At 45.4% G+C, this 23194-nt stretch overlaps 2 protein-coding genes across 5 annotated transcripts in view; one reads left to right on the top strand and one right to left on the bottom strand.

Moving 5' to 3' along the window:
• DNAI1 (dynein axonemal intermediate chain 1) overlaps nt 1-14844 on the bottom strand; it is a 155456-nt gene extending 140612 nt beyond the window's left edge. For both annotated transcript variants that reach the window (XM_076362128.1, XM_076362129.1), the window contains exons 1-2: nt 14809-14844; nt 2255-2320 (exon numbers count right to left, since the gene is read on the bottom strand). In XM_076362128.1, coding sequence (XP_076218243.1) covers nt 2255-2320; nt 14809-14841 — 99 coding nt within the window. In that variant the 5' untranslated portion in view covers nt 14842-14844. The remainder of the gene's footprint in view (nt 1-2254; nt 2321-14808) is intronic.
• A 384-nt stretch (nt 14845-15228) lies between these two features.
• The window catches only part of FAM219A (family with sequence similarity 219 member A), a 107040-nt gene continuing 99074 nt past the window's right edge, over nt 15229-23194 (top strand). For 2 of the 3 annotated variants that reach the window (XM_076363315.1, XM_076363314.1), the window contains exon 1: nt 15229-15403. In XM_076363315.1, coding sequence (XP_076219430.1) covers nt 15344-15403 — 60 coding nt within the window. In that variant the 5' untranslated portion in view covers nt 15229-15343. The remainder of the gene's footprint in view (nt 15404-23194) is intronic. The other variant, XM_076363316.1, reaches the window with a different exon arrangement.

The raw sequence follows: 23194 nt of genomic DNA, 5'->3' as shown, positions 1-23194 counted from the left end.
TTAACATTTTTATTTATGTTTTTCATTTAAAAGTAAATAACTTTTAAATTATTTATAAATAAACATAACGACCTGCTATGCCACCTGGATGCTCACAAGTCTATGGGGCCGGGTGGGATCCACCCGAGGGTGCTGAGGGAGCTGGCGGAGGAGCTCACCAAGCCGCTCTCCATCATCTATCAGCAGTCCTGGTTAACGGGGGAGGTCCCGGACGACTGGAGGCTTGCCAATGTGACGCCCATCCACAAGAAGGGCCAGAAGGAGGATCCGGGGAACTACAGGCCTGTCACCCTGACCTCGGTGCCGGGGAAGATTATGGAGTGGTTCATCTTGAGGGCGCTCACAAGGCATGTGCGGGACAACCAGGGGATCAGGCCCAGCCAGCACAGATTCATGAGAGGCAGGTCCTGCTTGACCAACCTGATCTCCTTCTATGACCAGGTGACCGGCCTGGTGGATGAGGGAAAGGCTGTGGATGTGGTCTACCTGGACTTCAGTAACGCCTTTGACACCGTCTCCCACAGCATTCTCCTGGAGAAGCTGGCAGCTCACGGCTTAGACAGGTGTACTCTGCGCTGGGTAGAAAACTGGCTGGACGGCCGGGCACAGAGAGTTGTGGTGAATGGAGTTACATCCAGTTGGCGGCCGGTCACGAGCGGTGTTCCCCAGGGCTCAGTTTTGGGGCCGGTCTTGTTCAATATCTTTATCAATGATCTGGATGAGGGGATCGAGTGCACCCTCAGTACGTTTGCAGACGACACCAAGTTGAGCGGGAGTGTTGATCTGCTCGAGGGTAGGAAGGCTCTGCAGAGGGACCTGGACAGGCTGGATCGATGGGCCAAGGCCAACTGTATGAGGGTCAACAAGGCCAAGTGCCGGGTCCTGCACTTCGGCCACAACAACCCCATGCAGCGCTACAGGCTTGGGGAAGAGTGGCTGGAAAGCTGCCTGGCGGAAAAGGACCTGGGGGTGTTGGTCGACAGCCGGCTGAACATGAGCCGGCAGTGTGCCCAGGCAGCCAAGAAGGCCAATGGCATCCTGGCCTGTATCAGAAATAGCGTGGCCAGCAGGAGTAGGGAAGTGAATTGTACTGAAGTACAGTGCCCTGTACTCGGCCCTGGTGAGGCCGCACCTCGAATACTGTGTTCAGTTTTGGGCTCCTCACTACAAGAAGGACATCGAGGTGCTGGAGCGTGTCCAGAGAAGGGCAACGAGGCTGGTGAGGGGTCTGGAGAACAAGTCTTCTGAGGAGCGGCTGAGGGAACTGGGGTTGTTTAGCCTGCAGAAAAGGAGGCTGAGGGGAGACCTCATTGCTCTCTACAACTCCCTGAAAGGAGGTTGTAGCGAGGGGGGTGTCGATCTCTTTTCCCAAGTAACTAGTGATAGGACGAGAGGAAATGGCCTCAAGTTGCGCCAGGGGAGGTTTAGATTGGACGTGAGGAAAAATGTCTTTACTGAAAGAGTGGTTAAACATTGGAAGAGGCTGCCCAGGGAAGTGGTTGAGTCCCCATCCCTGGACGTATTTAAAAGACGTGTAGATGCGGCGCTTAGGGACATGGTTTAGTGGGCATGGTGGTGTTGGGTTGATGGTTGGACTCGATGACCTTAGAGGTCTTTTCCAACCTTAATGATTCTATGATTCTATGAACTTTCCATTTTTAAAGGGTCAAAAGAGGAACATTTAACAAGGCTGTGATTTGTCCTAGGAAAGTGAAAAGCTGTTTATCATCATGCCTGTTTAAAGGCATGTAAACTGTCCTTCTTCCATCCATGCCAATGGGGCTAAATAAGAGGAAGGTAGATTAAATAGGGATGTTGTAAGCATTTTTTTGCCCAACAGTAAAAATATTACCATGAGGCTAACAGTCAAAAAGTTAACGCTATTTTCTCTAATGCTTGTATTTCTATGTTAATTAAGTGAATACGGGCTATCTTTTGTATTTAGATTCTAAAGCAAGCAGGCAGTTTTCTCACAGTCTATGTCAGCCTATATTTTGGAATTTACATCCCAAATGTTTTATTTTAATCTTTTCATCTTGCAGTTTACTTAAATTGTGCCTTTGTTTTAGCTGCGTTTTTATTCTAACTTGGTAGTGTAATTCCCTTCTCAGTGGAAATCTAGAGCAACCCCTTACTGCTAAATCAATTGGAATGTTACCAATTCCAACTGAACATTCAGACTGAATCTAGTTTGCATATCGTAGATAAAGAAGGGAAAAACATTTTTTAAGATTCGTGGATTTCTGGATCTTACCCGTTTTTTAGATACAGCTTTAGCAGCCCTTGGTACTGCCTTTCCTCCTGAAGGTCCACTTTGGCCCTGAAATGAGAAAATACCCAATGTAAACCTTCAAAGCACCTTGTTTCCTAATTTAACCAAAGCAGAATAAAAGTTTAATGTGCTTACTAATGTTTGCTGCAATGGTATGTTTCAAAAGCCAAGTATACCAGTATTTTGTCTATAAATCACTTCAATGTAAGGCAGTCACTTTCATAATGGTGGTTGAGTCACCATCCCTGGAGGTATTTAAGACGTGTAGATGTGGTGCTTAGGGACATGGTTTAGTGGTGGACTTGTCAGTGCTAGGTTAACAGTTGGACTCAATGATCTTAAGGGTCTTTTCCAGCATAAATGATTCTATGATTCTATGATTCTAATACAAGACAGCAGTTTATCAGCATGAAGAAATGCTAGGCTCTATCCTTGTTACTGCCTATCTGTGATACACCTAAATGTCACACACACAGGGTTCTAGTGCCTTAATCAAACACACAGAAAGGCTGCTCTTGCCTCAAATGCTTGCATGTCACAGTGAGCCCGGAGACAGCAGATCCACACCTACAAAGCCACGAGTGCTGAAAAACACTAATCAGTTGTTTACAGGGAGCCTTATAGAGTATTTCTAAGGGATATTACCCAGAGGTTAAGGAATAACAGAAGGGCACCAGTGACAAAGCTTTCTGAAAAATTTACAGAAAGTGGGAGAGGAAATGAAGAGGATCCTTTTGAGAAGATGCTGAGGGCCAGACAGGACCAAGAACCCAGAACGCAGAGGTAGAGAGAGCTGATAAATCAAACAAAGGAGACAACATTAGAAACCTTGGCAAGAACAGTTTTAGGATGGATCCCAGATAACATTGGATGGGATGGATGGGAAAAAGCAGAGGAGTTACTTGGAAAAAGTGTTTGACTTTGTGACAGGAAAGAAGGGGATACTAAAGGAGAAGAGGGAAGGAAAACAAAAGGGTGGAGAAGAAAGCTCCCATGGGTTTATTGACTTTCTTTAGAAGAACATTAAAGTGCGCCTTTCAGCTCAGATCAAAGGTCTACCTAGCTAAATATCTCTCTCCAACAGTATTCAAAAGCAGGTATCTATGGAGCTTTCTCCAGGATGCCCTCTCAGCTTCCCACAGGAACTTGAACCAGAAATGTTGTCCTTTTTATCTCGTATCAGTGAATCTTTCTCTCCACAAATTTATTCAGTCATTTTGGAATCCATACGCATTTTTAGCAGGCACAACTTCCACAGCAAGGACTCCCATGGTACAACTATATGCTAATGCAAAGAACTGCTGCTTGCTCTTTAAGTTTGCCACTTGCTGTTTTCATCTGGTTTTCCTAGTTCTTCAACTGCAAAGCCCAGCTTTATCACACTATCTGTTGTTCATCCCCTTTTCCATATCTCTTATGAACACCTTAAGGAGCACGAGTCTCTACAGAGATTCCTAGACTCCTCTCATGATTCCCCTTCCTTACAAAAATTAAATATTCACTTCTACCATCTGCTTCCTATGTATTAAAAAATTAAGCAGCCATAAACTTTGACCCAGTATCCCCAGTTTTTGTTTCTAAAGCCCCATTACTTGTTAAGATGTGACAATAAGAATTCAGAAAAGAAATATTTCTGGAGGAGAACAAACTGTAGCAGACATGTGAGGCTGCAACTTTCAGTGTTGTTTCCCTTTGTACAAGCTAAGCCACATAAAACTGCTGTTACTAACAAGGTTTCAGGGATTATTTTCATTCCAGAAGATACATATTAAAAGTGATGAAAACAGAGCAGACTGATACATTTCTATGCTTAGAAAATGTGCCTCACTTTGAAATACAAATTGTTATGACTCAAGTGGAGATAATACAGAGTTATGACATTTCCTTTATAATCCCACAGTGGGCTGGTAGCAGAGCAGAGCAGAGAGCTTAGGAACCCCAGCATCACAACCACTACTGAGACCACTGGATTACACAGCTGGCCTGTCTCCCCGCTTCGACTGCTTGGCAATGGGCAACAGAGCACCCTATTCTACAAGGACCATGCTACATGTGAATTAGATGTGATTTATGCAACAAAATTTAAAACAGATTTTCAGAGCAGAATTATATTCAGATCCAAATCAAAATCAAACTCTTAATTTTAAACATGAAACAAAGCCTACTCACTATTACCCTTTGTAAGTGAGTCTATAAAAGCATTTATCCAGCAGCAAAGGCATTGACAAGGCAATCTAAGGGTAATTGGTTTTGGCAGTTGCACGCATATCAATTAACATAATCCGAAAGAGCCACCTGTGAATAAATATCTGCAACTGTATTAAAATCCAAAAGTGACACTGAAGAAAAAGCTAGAGTTGGAGTGCACTGGAAGGAAGCAGCACAAACCCTGCCCTGCTCCCTACACCATAAAGGGTTTGTAGGGTAGAGAGTGAGCAATTTTGCTAATCAACCAGGGGCCTTTGGCTAATTTGCTTTATTTCTTTTGTCTTTGTACTGTACCATCATGGTTTTACGACTGTAACTTAATGATATAGTACAGGCCTGATATGATACAGAGACCCTGAGGAAACCTGGGATGTGGCATAGAGGAGTACAGGCAGGGGATGATGAGAGATGGGGCACAGGCTTGACATCAGAGAACCCACAGCTGTAAGCATCTCACCACTGGCCAGTTAGAGAAATGCAGACCTGCAGGCAGGGGAACTGGACAAAGCTGGGTTTAGGGGTAACAAAGAAAACAAAATAATAGTACCTAGCACACTTAAAAAGCATCATATACAGTAACATCAGGTGTAATGTGGAACACCAGACCAAGGAAGAAAGAGAAAGGTGTGAAAGTGTGTTAGCTAACATATAAAAGAAACTCCAAGTGGGTCCTAGAGTGAAGAACAAACCATCAACATAGACATCTTATCCTTACCAGTGAAGGACCTCAGATGCTGACAACTTGCCATAACATCCCCACCAACACCACCAATGACAGCAAAATGAAACCATCAACCTTGGGAACCAGAGGACCAGAAGAAGGGTGAGAACAATACCAGAAAAGGGATAGGAACTAAGAAGCTTGTATGCAACAATTTTAACTGCATTATTATTATTATTATTATTATTATTATTATTATTGATTTTTTTTCACAGAAGTACTTCTTATTTTCTGTAGTAATTACATCTGGACTGATGATAAAGTTTAGACTAAGATTTCAGTCACACTAACATTAAATTCTTAGTTTTATATATATAAGATGTGCCTTCTTTTTGCCTGTAAACGAGATTTTGAGTGTAACAAAGTTTACAGACTATTTAAAAAAAGAACCACGCTCTGAAACTCCTAACTTTGATCCCATGCATGTTTTTACCCTTTATCAAAGGGTAGCCACATCCAGTTGTGTACAACTAGGAGAGGGTGTTCAAGGGAGGGGTCTCATTGCATCAGTTGGTGGGATTTACCACCCTTCTCCTTTTGACTCATTCCTACTTTACTGCCAGACCCCGCTCCCTGACTGTGGCAGCTTGCTTCGGGGCTCCCCGGGCACTAAGTGAAGTAGTTCCCCACAGCAGGGAGCAAGAACATGACTGGCAGGACAGTTATAAAATTGTAGTTATTATCTCTGGTATTTTGAACTAAAAAAACTCCAACTGCCCCCTCCAACCCAAACAATTATGCCTTAGGGCTATTTGGCTATCACACAGATCCTTGGTCAAGTGCTGCATAGTATGGACACAGTTAACCCACTCCAAAAGTGTGCTAAAACCTGAAAAGGGAAGATGGGAGCCAGCACACACTGACTGGTGTAGGCCCTGGGCTTTTGTCCATATGTGCTCCGCAAAGACAGGACAGCCATACCTGGAGCAGATGAGCGCAGGTTTGTCTGGCAGGTGGTAGGAGGGACTAGGAAGGTGTTGGTCCTTAGCTCTTTCCAGGGTCCTTCAGCAAAACTCTCATCTCCTGCCTAGACAAACCATCCCTCACAGCACAGAGACCTACTTCAAGAACAACAAAGGTTGAATATCTTATTTGTTCGATATCCTGGACTCTGGCCAGTGAAGGTAAAGACTGCAACTCTACTTGACCCGATACTCTACAGAAGTCAGTCTAAAAAGCAGACAGCAGCCTTCGGGATGCAAGTGTCATTCCTGTGGGGATGCGCTATAGCAGCCTATGCTAGCAAAGTGCCTGAGGTGACAGAAGATTCATCCCAAAGTACCTAAAACTGTTGGAATCCAGTTGGAAGGTGACACAAACAGGAAGAGACGAGATGACGAGACGGGACGAGATGAGACGAGATGAGATGAGATGAGATATTTTGGTAACATTAGCACTAGGCAACACTCATCAAAACTAGTAGATCTGTTTAAAACTATTACAAGAAGCAAGGTGGGGAGCAAACATGGGTCAGTCAAGAATACACAACCTTTTACATTGCCTCCTAATTCACATAATAGCACAAAGTCTACTGCTGCACCACTTGCTGAAAAAGGCAGTCCTGACATTCATTATTATTGGTGTATCTGTGATTTGTCCTTTTGCTATTTCTTTTGCAAGCTCCTGCTCCCTGTAAATCTTTCCGAAGCCAGCACACTGTCCTTACTCATACCTTTCCTTAAAACTCCTCTCTGCCACATTAGCTGTAAAGAGTCCTCAGTAGCACCCAGGTAGTTGGGTGTCCTGCCGCCATGGCTCAGAATGATGGCCATTGCTTCCTCATTCTTCTTTTTACTGTATCAATGTGTTATCTATAAACTATTATTTAAGATGTAATCTTTTTGCTCTGACAGCTATTTCCTTGTTCCACATCACACAGTGTTTGTACAACAGGGAAGAGGTCACAAATGCATCCGCAGTACAAATAAAAAACTATAACTGCGAATCAGCTTAATGATTGTACATTCACTAGCAAGATGCTCATGACAAAACCGGCCCTCATACGCGTCTCTAAAATTCAAGCACAATTTTGCTGTTACATACTTAGCTACGGCAAAAAAAATTACAAGTTAACGGACTATTATTAGCATCTCAAACAGAAGCATTCAGAAGTTAGAAAATGCGAGAATTAAGGTTGCTGGGGCAACCTTCAGTTCATCCCATTAGGCACAGGCATTATGATACACAGCTTAGTTCTATAATGACACACTTTGTTTTTTGTAGGTTCCCTGCCTCACTTTAAGCTCTCCCAGGCTTACAAGCATGGACGGAGTTCAGACAATAAGTTGCTACTAGTATTTTGGTTTATGTTGTTCAGCATCTAGAGTCTTTTTTTTTTTTCCAATGCATAGCCTAAGTCAGACACCCAGCAAAGAACATTTCAATCCAAACAGTCACATTTTAGCGAATTCTATATAAACTGAAGATGGTCTTGCTACAGAAAGAATCAACAGTTTTCCTAAATCTTCCTAAAAAATGGTGCTACTATCCCTGCCTTTAATAATAATAATAATTAACAAGAAGAGGAGTGTGAATAATTATGAGGAATTTATATTAGGAAAAAAGAGACATTGTTGCTAGGGAACTAAGGAAGGCGTAGGAGGCATTAAAGAGTTATAAGGAGTTTCTGACCTCCAGGTCACCATCATAACTCTGACCACCCTGGGAGGTGCTCCACTGCTACAGCGAAAAATGCCAGAGTGAGAATTTATACATGCTAAACATGTTTTACTCTGATGACGGTCTTACATTGAATAAATGAACAGATTATCGGAGTCCCCACAGTGAAAAGACATTAGAAGCCCGTAACAGTCATAATACTTAAATTAAGGATATAGAAAACTCAAGTGACTGTTCTCTTCTGGACCTTTCTTCCAGGATGTGTTTATGACAGCAGCACCTAGAAATTCCTCCCTGGCCCAGACATTGACTATGCTACAAGACAAATTGGCTATTGACTATTGCAAAGATACAGTAATCGAGCAGGATTATACAGATGAAGAGAGGAAACAGCTGAAAAGTGATGCTTTAAATGACATTTAATTCTCCTTTCCCTTGCCACAGCTCCCTCTAATGCAGACAAGTCATCAGGAGATGCAAAGAGCTGCAAAATCAAGTCCTTCCGCAGGAAGTTTTCCTGTTGCTGACCTATCCAACAAGCATTGCTAATTGTATTTTTCGGTAGGATGTTTGGGTTGTCTCCAAATGAAATTCCTCTAAACATTTTTTTTTTAGGTATAAAACAGGAAAATTAAAATAAGAAGAAGCTACTGGCAACTTTCCAAAGGACATCGCTGTAAATGAAAAAGGCACTACCAGGCTGGCATTTAGGAAGAGCTATCCTATTTCTGCATCCCAGAAACATGTAATGGGAGGGCAAGCATCAAAGAGATGCAATGTCTGGTGGAAGTTTTGCCCTCAACACCTGAGTAATGTGCTTCCAGCGTGGCCTGAAATGAGGAAAATAAAGAATCATACTCAACCATCCATTCAAGTCTTGTCTTTCTTGCTTACTCTATCCACAGTCATTATTACTCTCTCTTTTTGTTGGCAATGTGACAGCCACTAATTGCTGATCTGAGACTCATTAACCGAATTTATACAAAATAGACAGGACTATCAGTACCTGCCTTCTTGACTGAATAGCAAAAGCTCTAAAGCTTTTTCAAAGTCCTGGAACAATCATGTCTGGTTCTTTTTTAACAGCTATTTTCTACGGCCCTACTTTTCAACTATTCCGTCCTGCTGCAGAAAACCTCTGACTTTTCAGTGGCAATGCTGATGGTAAATAAATCATCTTGGTGTCCTAGGAAGCAGAGATGTACTCTCAAGAGCAAGTGTTCATTTAAGAACTGGGTTAAATCCTGAATTTGTGACCACAGAAATCCTTCAGGAAAAAATGTGTCCATCCCTCACGTTCAGATCCAAGGCCTGCCCTGACTAATCAAGTAGGAGATGCAATGATGCTACCACGCGTGCTGTCCTGTCATCCCGGATGAGGTTTCTCACCATAGCCTTTGCTGGGTGGTACATCCTTCTCCTATACTGTCAGATTAAACTAGCTCTTGCAACTAGTCACTGCAAGGTGAGGAGCCAGACACACTACTATACAATAACTCCTTGAGTAATGTGAAATTTCTCCCTATGCTTAAAGCACAAGGTGGGCTGAGCAGATCTGGATTTGCAGATCCAGCCTAAAATACCAGAAAACTCAGAGGCAGGGATGATGCAGGTTGATTAGTTTGCAAAGCTGAACTGTCAGTTCATATTAAGCAAATTTTCCAAGGGCTGAAAATTGATTATGTATTAATGAAACACTCATCAGGGCAATGACAAGCCCAGACTATATTTTTTTTCAGATCGTTAAAGAGACATTCCTACAGCCTTTCTGCTCCCCATGCTAGCTGTCACCATAAGACAATCAGACTACACGGTTGAGCAATCACAGAACGCTCCTGCTAAGTTTACTTCATCTTCCTGAGCAAAGAAATTACCATTCCCACTTCCTCTGGAGCACAGCACAGTGGTTAACACATAATCGGAAAAAAAGGGAAGAACACAGCTGCTTGTAGGATTCTAAGGGGAAGAGGGAGAGTTATAAGACCTAAGCTTGGCATTTCTGTAAAACCATTTAATAATTTCCTGCTAGCTTTTTATTTTTGTTTTGAATATTAGCAATCTCCATAGTAAACCACCGCTCGGCACAAGGAGCAGAGAAGCACAGAATGGAAACAAAGCCAAAGGAAGCAGTGACTTCTAGCCTGCCCTGCAGCAGACATCCATTTACACACGCTGGGGATGACAATTTAAGAGCTATTTGCCAATACATTTTATAATCTGTTTTCTGAGAAACACTAAACTGAGTGTTTATTTTATATTCCATGGATGGTTTAGTGCATGTTTAAGAGCCAGTAAGCCCCTTAAAAACCTTTGCTGGCAAAAAAAGTAAAATGTGTCTGATTGTTGACTGTGTTTGGGGAGGGGGTCTCTTTGTTTCTCTTTGACAACTTGCTGAACAGCAAAGAAGCTGCTTACATGTCAGTGGGTGCAAGATCAGAAGTCAAGTGTAATGAGAAATGCCTCACTGTCCAAATTCAGATGCTTTCTTAACACTGCGTAAGTGACCTGTTGCTGGCAGTGGGGTTGCCCCTAATTGATAAGACCAGCCAGTCTGTTTTTGCACACTGTAAATGCAAAGAAGTGTATGCAATGTCAGTTAAGAAACCATAACCAATTCTTGCTACTCCTTGGGGTGGGTTCAGCCACAGGGGTATGACAGCAGCACAGGGTGCTCTCCACTGCTCACACAAGGCTTTTCCTTGAGCCACAAAGCAAAGACATGGAAATCAACAGCATACCTGATAACCATATTTAAAATAACAATCTCAAACTTGTTGGCCACTTTCTCTCACCAGCCAGGACCATGCATGGGACTGACACCAGGCTAACAGGCTGCTGTTCCCTGTCCTATCAACAACTTTCTGCATGTCTGTGCACATGCCACACAGGTCAGTGTTTTTAAAGAATACTCTACTTCTGAGTGTCCTGTTTGTCATACTCAATTTCAGGAGGGCTGAGAATCTAATTCTTCCATTCCTTTCAATCTGATGCAGGGACATTGGCTTATGCCTTTCCATAATTCTACATCTTCCCAAAATGCTGTGAAGCTCAATTGTGCGTAACACATTTCAGACCTAAAAGGAAGGATGTTATTGAAGTACAGAGCATACATAAGTCTTATTATTTACAAAGCTGCATCAGGAACACGAAGACCCAGACACACCCAATTATTTTATCAGACTTTGAACACTGAAACACGTTTCTTATTAATGTACACAAACATACAAGAACCTAAAGATGCTTCTAATTAAGGCTCAGACCAAGCCAAATTATTCACCTGGAAAGCCACAGCCTTTATCTCTGATGGCCAACCAGCTTTTGACATATTTTCACCCAGGAACGTGGGAGATTTCTTTCAAAGAAAAGGAAAAAGACATCAGGCTGGAGATTGAAGTGGATGCTGAAGTCACCCGGGTAAAAAAAAGAAGAGTGAAATAAAGTGTCCTGGTTTCAGCAGGGACAGAGTTAATTTCCTTCCTAGTAGCTGGCACAGTGCTGTGTTTTGGATTTAGGATGAGAACAATGTTGATAACACACCAATGTTTTAGTTGTTGCTAAGTCGTGCTTACACTAGTCAAGGACTTTTCAGCTTCCCATGCTCTGCTGACTGGGAGGGCCGCAGATGCACGGGCAGGCTGGGAGGGGGCACAGGGGGGGACAGCTGACCCAAACTGGCCAAAGGGATATTCCATACCATGTGACATCATGCTCAGCATATAAAGCTGGGGGAAGAAGAAGGAAGGGGGGGACACATTCGGAGTGATGGCGCTTGTCTTCCCAAGTAACCATTACGCATGATGGAGCCCTGCTTTCCTGGAGATGGCTGAACACCTGCCTGCCCATGGGAAGGAGTGAATGAATTCCTTGCTTTGCTTTGCTTGAGTGTGCGGCTTTTGCTTTACCTATTAAACTGTCTTTATCTCAACCCATGAGTTTTCTCACTTTTACCCTTCCGATTCTCTCCCCCATCCCACTGGGGGGGAGTGAGTGAGCGGCTGTGTGGTGCTTAGTCACCGGCTGAGGTTAAACCACAACATAAAGCAAGAAACTTAAGTCAGAGGAGAAGGCAGATACAAGACAGGCACAGAAGAAGGGCAGGCAACCACCACCTGTAAGGGAAAAGAAGAAAAAAAAGAAGAATTGGTCACAAAGCACTTGAAGAACACACAGCCATAAAAGCAGAGGAGGGGCTGGAAGTGACACGCAGTAAAAGGGAAGGACCAGATAGTGTTCAGGTAACTATCTCAACTTTGAGAACAATCTCAGGAAGAAAATTTTCAAAGGAAAAGCAGTCAGCAATGAAAAACCTAGGAGGCAGAGCAGAACAAAGCAATATATAGGAAATAGAGGAATGAAAAGCACAGGGACAGGTGAAAAGAGCATAGTGCTAGAGGAGAATTAGCAATGAAAGGGACAAGGACGGAAAGCCTACAGAAACGATGCTCAGCAGAAAAAACAGCCTCACCAGCAAGTAGCAGGCTTGTTTCCTGCCTCACTACAAACACTGGCAGAGGAGGAATGTGTGTGAGCGAGAATTGCATGAGCTTACTCATTTATTTTCAAAGTTGATTTTCTTGTCAAGAACTGGGATCTAGACCTTGACTCACCAATCTATTTTATAGTGGCCATCAGGACTCAGTAAATACCAATCATCAGGCCCTGATTGGGCAGTAAGTAGTGCAGAGGCACAGCCACCCACTCCTCGGACTCCCAAAGCCACTGAGATATGAGCTATGTTTTGAGTCAGGGAAAATGAGGCAAAAGCCTCCAGACTCCAGAGCCACACAATTCTTCCACTAGAATATTCTCGTAGATAAAGAGACATGAAACAGCAATCAAATTTAACAAGCTGAAGGCAAATATAGGAAAGGCAATACAGGACAAGTTAAAATTATTGTCTTTTAAGTTATTGTAATGAAAGTTATATGAAAAGCCAAAAATCCCAAGAGTTCAAACAGTTTATGATGTTTCAAGGGCTTTAAAATGAAATGAACGTCTTTACAGCACATTAATTAAGTTAATTTTTTCAAATAACGTGAATCAGAGCCTCTCTGTTTCAGAATATTTGAGATAATGGCTACTGAAAATGATTGAAAATATTTATGTGGAAATTCTAAAAATAAAAGAAATGGAAATTCAGAGCAAGCATTTCATCCCAGGTTTAGTTGGTATCATTATTATTATTAATGGGTTTTACAATTTTAGCATAAACATCTTCATTATCTAGGACTGGATGTGGGTTTTGGTTCTAAATTTGTGCCCTTTGCAAACTTTATAAAGCCCTTTGTAACTTGATAATTACTAGTAATTCTTAGAAAATTAGGATTGTCACGGTGATCCTCTCTCTTACTCTTGCCTACTCTAAAGCCCACAAGCCCTCCTACCGCATGTGCAGAAACACCCAGATGGTTCCCAGAGACTTCAGGGGCTATGAGGAACCATTTCAGTACTTCTCCCAAGTAACAAGTGATAGGACAAGAGGAAATGGCCTCACGTTGCACCAGGGGAGGTTTAGATTGGACATGAGGAAAAATTTCTTCACCGAAGGGGTTGTCAAGCATTGGAACAGGCTGCCCAGGGCAGTGGTGGAGTCACCATGCCTGGAGATATTTAAAAGACATGTAGATGTGGTGCTTAGGGACATGGTTTAGTGGTGGTCTTGGCAGTGCTAGGTTAACGGTTGGACTTGATGACCTTAAAGGTCTTTTCCAACCTAAATGATTCTATGATTCTGGATTTCAGGCTCCAACCCTTGGTTGCAGGAGCCCGGAGATGTGATCGGGCTCTGCAAAATCAGCTCACACTTAGCGGGGTTTATTAGCTCAGGCTTCCGAAGTTGCATAGGTCTGTACAGAGTCTATACAGCTGTGGTGTGGATAAACCACAGACGAGATGAAACACCCTTGGGTACCTAGATGGGGATCAGATGATCAGCAAGGGTTGCTGTTCCCTTGTTGAAAGAGCTCCTTTTAAATCAAACACTTTGATAGTCCCGCAGTGGACAAGAACCAGGAATTAATCTGTCTGAGCCCTTCATCTTGTGCGGGGATGCACACAGACATGCACCACACAGAGCCCGAAGGCAGGCAGTGAGGATTCACAGACACATCCACGCACACCACTGCTCCCAGAGTAGGGTTAGGGCTGCGAAGGTTAGCAGATGACCTGACTTCATTGTCTGAACTGAGAGAAGACCAAATAGCGAAACAGAAAGAAAGTGATAAAAGTTACAGTGAGGTATAATTGAAAGAATTTTTTAAAGCTTTTTAAAAATAGGGTTTTCAACCTGTCTGCTCAGTGTCTCTGAAAGTTTCTCTGGCAGGCTGGGGACACCTCAAGTGCATTAAAACCTGCCCTGGAAGGGAAGTGTCACATGCTGTAACAGTGATGAAATGGCCTGACAATGATGTCTGAGGACTTCGTAGTCTCACAGGGTTGCAACAGCAAAGTGACACAGTGTGGGGTGCTGCGGCTCTGGGATATGCTAGTTTGCCTGAATAGGGTGCGTAGAAATGCCACAGAACATGCAGGGTGTCACTTGGCAGGGTGACGACACACCTCAGTGCAGGGACAGAGTGATGCAGTATGCTGTAACCACGCAGCAAGCAGTGCCAGGAGGGGCTTCGGTGTCTCACCCCACCCTGCAGGGTTACAGCTCTGCAGGGCACCCTAGAGGGAAACGAGCTGGGCTACGCATGGTGGTGTAACGTGTGGTGGCTCTGGGAATGGTGATGTCATCACAGGCCTGGTGTTGCATCAGTGACACTGTGGCACCCACTCAGAGCAGGAGCTGAGGGAGGCAAAGCCAGAGCAGGGCTGCAGAGCAACGTTCCCTCGTGTGAACCGCCATCTCCCACTGCACGAGGCACTGCAGTGACGCCATTCGGGGGGGCTGGCGTCACGCCACCATTGGTGACGTCACCACGGCGCTGTCACACGGGAGAGCTGCGCCGCCCCGCTACGATGTCCGCCCGGGACAGGCCCTTACCTGTCGGTGCCTGTCGCCCGCCTTGGCTGGCATGGCGGCTGCCGCAGCGGCTCTCCGCCACCGGCCGCTCCTCACGCCAGCCCCGCGCCCTCCCGGTCAACCGGCGGCCGGAAGTTGATAGCGGCAACCATGGCAACGCGCCGGAAGCGGCGCGCGGCCAATCCGGCCGCAGAACGCCGTCGGCCCTGGCTATTCCCCCCCCCCCGCCCGCCGAAGTGCCCCCGCTCCCCCCGAGGAAGGGAATGGTACGTCCCAGCGGCGGCGGGGCGGGGGCGGTGGGAAACCGAGCATCCGGGCCCCTGGAATTATTGACAGTGGCACCGCCCCCGTCCTGAATATGCAAATGAGGGGCGGGGCGGTGGCGGCCGCCGGACCCGGAAGCGGCGCGGCTGAGTCACCTCGGCGGCGAGCGGCGGCGGCGATGAGGCAGCAGCCGCGGCGGGCGTCGTCGTCGTCCTTCGGCGCCTGAGGAGCCTCCCCGCGCCCGCCCGCCCTTCTTCTCTCCCGCCTGCTGCGCCCCAGCCCCGCCGCCACCATGATGGAGGAGATAGACCGGTTCCAGGTGCCCGCCGTGCGCGCCGAGATGCAGCCGCTGGTGAGGGGCGGGCGGGCGGGGCCGCGCTGTCCCCGGGAGCCGCCGCCTCACCGGGGGTCCGGGGGCGGAGAGGGGGGGACGGTTGTCGGTGCTGCGGGGGCGGCGGTGCTGAGGTCGGGCCTGCGCGCCGCGGCCGTTATGTAACGGCCGTCCCCTCGGCGCCCCCGCCGCCGCCGGGCCCTGGGGCCGTGCCCGGCGGCGGCTGCTGTGTCATCTCGGGGCGTCCGTGGTCACGGCTGCCCGCCCGGGCCTCCCGTCCTGTCCCTCTTCTCCGCCTCCTCCCCCGGCATCTCCTCGGGCGCCGCCGGTAGCAACGGCAGAAGCCGCCCGCGGGGAGGGCGGGGGCGGGCGGGCGGCAGCGGCTCCGCTCCTGCCTCGGTGGAAACGTCGCTTCTCCAAACGCAGCGGCGGCCCGGAGCATCCCGGCGTGGCGCTGGCGCATGGGGCGGGTGTTTCCCGCCGCCTCGGCCGGTGGGCTCCAGCGCTGGGCGCGGGGGCGGGAAGCGGCGGTGAGACCGGGGAGCCCGGCCGGGGAAGGGCGGGCAGCCAGAGCACCTGAGAAGCTGGAGGCGCAGAGAACTGGTGGGGTTTTAGTTGACTTTTACAAGATACGTGAGATCTGGGGGGAGAATTGGGCAGTGTTTGTGGGCAGTCTGGTCTGGGAGCTGCGGGGAGCGGTGCTCCCCAGGGACGGGATAGCTGCATGGCATGGGCGTGAAATACGCGAGTCTGCTGTGAGCTGTGCCGTGAAGCTGCAGGACGTTCTCCGTGGCTGATTTTATAGCCGTCGCTCTCAGTGCAAATCTGTTGTTAGATGTTCATCGTGTGAAAAGTCCAGGTGGTTTGCAAAGAAACATCTCTGTCAAATTAGTTTCACATAAGATTTTTTACATAAAAAAAGTAATCTGTGAGGGTTTGGTTGTTTTTGGTTCTTCCCCCCCCCAGCATGTGTTTTTCATTTCAGGATGTTTTTTCACTTCATAGACACAATTATACTCAATTAATGGGCTCTGAAGAGGTTGACATAATGGTTACACTACTATATGGGACCCTGGGGAATCTTTGCAGAGGAGGAAGTATGCAAGCTTGTGGGACTTTGCGGTTGCACAGATGGGCAGGTAAAGTGGTCCTGGGCTTTTGGTAGCTTCTGAAATGACACTTATGAAGGAAGGCCAGCTGGCTGGCAACCATGGGAGATGCTAGATCATCACCAAGTAGTCCAAGGCTCCTTATGAGCATGTAGCTGCTTTGCTTTGATGCTACAGGCTTGCTTGTGTATGTGTTGTGCTGCAGCTGCATGCTGCAGAACACTTGAATGTGTTTGTCCATTTCTGTTTCCCATCTGGGAGAGGTTCCCTTGTGTATTCCTCTCCCCTTAATCCTGTCTGCCTCACTCGCTGCTTGAAGATGTGTTGTTATGTGTAACCTGGGACCTGTTGAAATATAGTTCACCTTGGCACCAAGTGAAAGCTGGATAACAGGCTGACTCAGTCAAGATGTTGATTCCCTTTGGCACCCAGAGTAAGCAAATTCCATCTCAGCATCTGATTGTGTGAGACAGGGATATGAAATGTTTGGAGAGGTGGAAAGAACTTTAATGAAATAGTTGCACAGATCCTTTTGACAGCAGGTGAGGATAGGTTATTGGCAGGTTCATGTTCACACTGAAGATACTACTGAGATTGCCAGTATATCAAACTGTACATTTTTTAGAGTCGATGTACCAATCCTCGGTTTCTTGTTGCAGCTAGTGTTGGTAAAGAGAACACAATAATTGTCCTGTGAACAGAATGATGCTCTGTGAAGGTCTACAAACTCAAATTATCCTTCAGTGGCAAGAAAAACACTTTTCTTATGGTGGGAGTGTTGACAAATTGCGAAAATATTTTTAGCTTGGTTTTTGTTGTAGTTTGGTTCTTTAGCTTCTAACCTTTGTGGTGGGGAAGAAAACTGGCCATACAAGCTGATGTGGACTTGTTGCATGCCCTACTTGTTGCGTGTGTTTTTATCAAACAGAGGCAACAGATGTGGCAAGGCTGGCCCTCTTTATTGATGTTGTTGAGGGCAGTGGGCATAGTAGTGAGATTAACAACTTTTCCAAACTTGCTGGCAGACAAAAAATACTCCTGAGTATTTTCTAGAAATCCCATGATAATAGTGGAGGAGTGGAATTGGCACATGCATGCATATTTTCATGGACATGGGGTGAGCAGAACCCAAAGAGGTTGTCCAGTCCAATCCTGCTCTTTCAGGATAGGATGGTATATTGTGCGGCAGCGATAGTAAGCTTAGGAAGCAGGTTTCCTTCCCTTCTTTAGCAGCCAAGAATTAGGAAATTTTCACAAAGGGCTTTAACATTTGCATTAAAAGAATACGCTGAACCTGTGCTTCAGGGTTTCAGTTGATTTTTAACTAGTGGAGCTCGTAGTGAAACCTTGTGTATGTGAGGGGCTGTTGCTGTGACGGGTGTGTAGGATTCTTCCACGTGCCTGGAGATGCTGGCATCGGGCTCAGAAGTGGGACAGAACAAGTCTGGGTACAGCATTTCCAGTGGCTTCCTCTGCGTTATAGCTCCTGGTCTGTACCTTGCGAGTAGGGACTGGATGCTTGCGAGAATCCTTGCAGTTCAGGGGCCGGCTGGGGTTTATCATACTGATTTGCTTGGGTAACACGGTTCTGCCTAGTACCACTGCTTTGTTCTATTACAGTTACCAGTTGTCCCTTCCCTCTCCCTCCCATCCTATACTTTAAAGTACAGAATAACCTTAGCATCTTGGGATTTCTTGTTTCTTCTTCCCAGTGTAAAAGTTTTCAGTTCCACAGAGAGATGAGACAGGCAGTCTTTTCCACATCCAAAGGTCTGAGGTAGAAGTTTGTTTTCCAGGTGGGACCTAAGAGTCATTGTGAACTGCCACTGAAGCTATAAAAAATGTTTTGAAACATGATCCCCTGCTGAAAGCAAATAGAGAAGAGAAGGTCCCTTGCTTGATTTGAAGTGCATATACCATATGAAATGTTTTTTCATCCTGTTCAGGCTGGAGGGTGTCCTAGGAGACCACTGTTCCCTCTGAGTTTGGCCAGTACCTGGCCATGTGAGAAGTGTCCTGAAGTCAGGTTTGTGAAGCTAGGCTTTGCTCAAAATCATTAAAAACTCTGTGTTGTTGACCAGCATGCACACTTTTGAATGTCTTGTTCATCTGCATAGATAAAGTGTCATCTTAGCTTTTGATATCTTTATGCTGAACTCCAGGATAACTGCCAGTGATCTGCCTAGAAACCATCTGACAGACAGGCCTGCTGATCTGCTAATCTTAAAAATTAAGAGATAGGTACGGCTGTTAAATGGTGAAGGGAGGCCATTCTTAGAATGTAGTGTGAAGCCTTTCTGAGCCCCTCAGCCTCCAAACCTGTCACTGATACTGGCACTATTGATCAGCTGTCTGTCAGCAGTGATAGTACACTAATGTCTGGTGTCCATTGGGTATACATCCTGACAATAACCAGTGTTGTATTTACTGAGCAGGGACAGAGGACCTGACACATCTGTGGCTTTTTGCGAAAGTAACTTCTTTAAAACTCAAATGTGTCTGGCAGGGGAACCTTCTCTCTTTGACCGCCTTGTCCAGCCAAGGGCTGCATTGGTGTCTCATTGCAAGGCTAAGGGCAGCACCTAACTCGTACAGACTGGAGCTGTGTGGAGTACTGCTTGCTCTGACAGAGCCCACCAGGATCTCTGGTTGCTGCAAGTTTCTCTCTGCTAATACAAGTTGGATAGGGGTTGTGTTGCAGACCCGAGAAACATTTGGTCTGCAGGCTGCTTGTTGACCAGCTCTGTCATATGTGATCTCCTACCCTTCGCATTGGATGCAGTGATGTGAAATTAAGGTGGGCAATCATTTCCTCCTCTCTCCAGCCTGTTTGGATAAGCATTATGGAGTCAAGCAAGCTGTCTTAACTCTGCTTGACCTCTACAAACACGTGTTATGAGAGCTGCTGTGTACTAATGCAGACCCAAGGAAAGGCTGAGCGCAGGACTTAATGAGAGGGAGTTGCTGTGGGACAGATGGCATACAGACCCGGGTTAAACATTGGCAGATTGTAGGATAGGATGAGGCCCAGTGTATCACATCTTTGCGAGACACGTTACTCTGCGTGTTTTGATATTGTGGCACAATTCTGTACGATTCATTGTTGAAGGGAAGAAAGGCTGGTAACCGGCACTTGGTCACATTCACGTGGCGCCTGTCCATGGAAATGGGATGGTCTGTTCTGGTCCCCATTTCCTATCTTGGATACTGGTGGCTCGTGGCTTCCATCCCCAAAATGCCTGCCTCTTCAAATTAATATAAACTAATTTACAAGGGGTTTTGTTTACTCCTAATGCTTAGTATCATGTCTTCCCTATCAACATGATGCAAGCTCAGCGGAACAGAGTTTCCACAGTTTAGTTTCTGTTTGATCTCCGACTCGGCTTGTCACGATCCTTCTGCACTCACAAAAAGGGCTCTCTTCGTTAGCTGCTGGGTAGTGGGTTAGTTTCAGATAAAGTCAATTCCCAGCATTGCAGGGATGCATGGTGTGATGAGGCCTGAAATTTGTTATTTCTGGGACACTTATACTTAGTAGGTAGCTATCTTGGCTGATGGGGTTGGTATTTGATGTGTTAACTTCCAACTAGACAATTTTTCCCAGACTGTTGGTGGTGGTGCATTGTTGTGATGGTTGGTGTTGGTTTGTTTTCTCTAAGTTTTTTTGTCAGAAAAATTATATGTTTCCTAACATATAATTCTCATTACAGAGGTAGATATTAAAAGGAGAGAGAGACATGAAGGGACACTTGCACAGTGAGGATGCTGCAGAGAAAAAGAATTAAAATACTCTTTGAAATAGGAACGGGGGAGCCTGTAATTATATGTAGGCCCATCTTTTCTTCAGCACTGGAGCCTCACTACATGCTCTCCCTGTGATTTATAAGTCTGTGTTTTGTGTTGTTAGCTAAACTCTTGCAAAATCCATAGTACTTTTGTTAAAATGAAATGTACTGAGCACAATGCAGAGGGGGTTGTATTTGAATTCTGCTGGTACATGAAACCCTCCTGAGCCTGTGTCTCTAGCATACACCAAGCACTGGCTGGCATATGATGGCAGACTGGCAGAAGACAGTGTTGGATCACACGTTGCTCCCATACACTGACACAGGCAGTTTCTGTTCTTAGCACAAAAATGGAAGTAGAGTAAAAGTGCTTTTGCCCACATGGAACCAGTACAACTTTTCCTAAGAATAAGCACCTGTCAAAGTGCAGTGGCTTCAGAGGTGCTTTGACACAAACTCCTGAGGCTTTGGCTCGCTTTCTGAAAGCGGCAGTTGGAATGCAGAATTTCGGTTTCCCAGTTCTCAGCCCACGTGAAAAATGGGAGCTCTTTCCAGAGAAATTGGGCTGGTGGTTCTTATATCTCATTCTGAAGCATTGTGGCCAGGCTGCTTCCTTGCAGTTGTTTGCCAGGCTGTGGGACCTCGGGCTGGTAGCTCTAGTTGTGATGACGACAGCCAGCCTAAGGATTTTGCTTAGCCACATCCTACAGTGATGCTGCTGGCTTTTTAGCTGAGATGCCAAATATACACTGTTCCTGGAGGTGTAAAATTTCCAGAAACTTTGAAGATACAGAAGATGCATTTCTATACAGCTTTGTTTGAACATTAGAAGAGAAAAACAGAAAAGGAAAAATTAGATTATCTACTGGATACTTAGTTTTTTAAAAATGAGCTATAATTTTAGTCAGTGGACAGTTTGAGTGCTCAGCATGCTTATAAAATCTGCATTCTTTATTTTTGAAAAATATTGACTATCATCCTAGGAAAGTTGTGCTGTGTGTTAAGATCTCTTTGTTTTGTCTGATGCATCCCTAAAATGGGGAAAAACCTAAAAATGGAAAACCAAAAGTAACTAAGAAGCAAAAAGAAAGGTTATACCTGTAGGGCTTAGAAATAGTATGTTAATAGAACATTAGGTCTCTAGTACAGATACACAAGAAACTCATCTTTCTAGAAGGAAAAAGCTTCTAAAATGAAAATGTCATCCCTGTGTATATTCATTGTAATGTAGCCCAGGGGTTACACAGCTATATGTTTTGTAAATGCTTACAGTACGTGAGATTTGTAATGTCGCAGTACTATGGGTTCTGAAATAGGACTATTTCAGATAGTGCTGCTTTTAGTTATACAGCCTGTTTTGATGTGCTGCAGTGTCATCTATAGCAGTAGTCTAAAGATTACCTCACTGAATACTTCACATCATTGGGGTTCTGGCCTGTTCCCTCTCTGTCGCATAACAGGCCTTTGGTACAGAGGTACAGGAGCATTTTTATTACCACCCCAGGCCGGGCTGAATGTCCAGCAGTGATCCAGCACAGGCTCCCGAATGGCTATGGTGAGGGATGTGGCTTCTGTAGCTAGAGGATGACCTGTCAGGATGCGGGAGCACGTTCTGGTTGGCACTGTCTCTGCAGGCACACTGTTTCTTCTTCTCCACTCCTTTGTACAAGCTCTGACTACGGTTGTTCTGTCAGTCATGTTTGGAAATCTCTTCTTGAGTGAAGAAAGGTGTTTAAAAAGGAGCGCTGAACTCTTTGAAGAATTAAACCTCCACAGTTCCCTCTTGGGATTCTTCCATAGCTCCCAAGAGCTTGTTATCTGTAGCTTGATGTTAATATCTACTCAGACACCAATTTCTGCTACTGATATAGCTGCATACTCTCTCTGCCAGTAGGTAGTGGCAGGTCCGTAAAGAGTCAGACAACATGAGCAAAATGCCAGGGTGAGAGAGGAGAACAACGTGTGCCTTTAATTCTGTAAGCCTTCATTCAAGGAAATTCCTCAGCTTACTAACAGGGCTTTAGGGCCTATGTGGCCTCTCTGGAGTTACATCTTCCTTGCTGTGAAACTGAAGACTGAACTTGATAAGAATGGAGGAGGAGACCCCATCACTGGTTTGATCAGTGGGGCAGGGGATTAAGAGTGGAACTGGCTAACGGCAGGACTGGGAGTCAGTCAGTCACAATGGTGTGCCTGTTTTTTTCCAGACATTCTAAGACCTTGGCTGGAGTAGTTGTCTTTCAGCTTCTGGGCGGATCAATTATCTGTCACTTTCCACAGACAGTCTGTAGAAATGTGTCTATGCTATCCCCTCACACTCACACACACCATGCATCTTTGGTGAAGTCTTGTGCCATTTTGAATATAAGGTCCCTCTGAGGTAATTCTGTATCTGTCACTATAAAATTGACATCGTAGTGATGCAGCCCCTTGCAACTAGTAAATCCGTCAGTTCCAGCTTGAACCCTGTGTAGTCTCCCTGGCCGTTATTCTTTCTGAGGTTTAAAGTGTAATCTTGTGCAATGGATCAGTGTCCTTTTTCTAGTATGCGATAGAAAGCAAGCATTTGCTTCACTGGTTTGACTCTGAGGATAGTGAATTGGAGTGAATGCAGTTGTAGGTAGAAATTTTCTTCATTTCGAAGAGTACCTGCTAGGGAATCTACTTGGCTTTTGTACACATCCATCACCAATTCACAGGATAGCAAGGTTTGTCACTTTGGGAAACTTCTTTGCAAAGAAATGCTTTCTTAAATACATGCAGAGTATACTGGCTACATCCCAATGGCTTTTACTAGGTGAGTTGCAGAGTCATCTTAGTTGTGGACTGAGAAAAGTTTGTTATTTTCAGTAGTAAAGCTGAAGGTAGCACATGTTGCTTTTGTTAAGAGCATTTGCTCTCTAAGGATGGGTAAGACC

This window comes from Aptenodytes patagonicus, chromosome Z, assembly GCF_965638725.1.
Source record: "Aptenodytes patagonicus chromosome Z, bAptPat1.pri.cur, whole genome shotgun sequence".
Lineage (NCBI taxonomy): Eukaryota > Metazoa > Chordata > Aves > Sphenisciformes > Spheniscidae > Aptenodytes > Aptenodytes patagonicus.
This window is presented reverse-complemented; position numbering and strand designations above follow the sequence as displayed.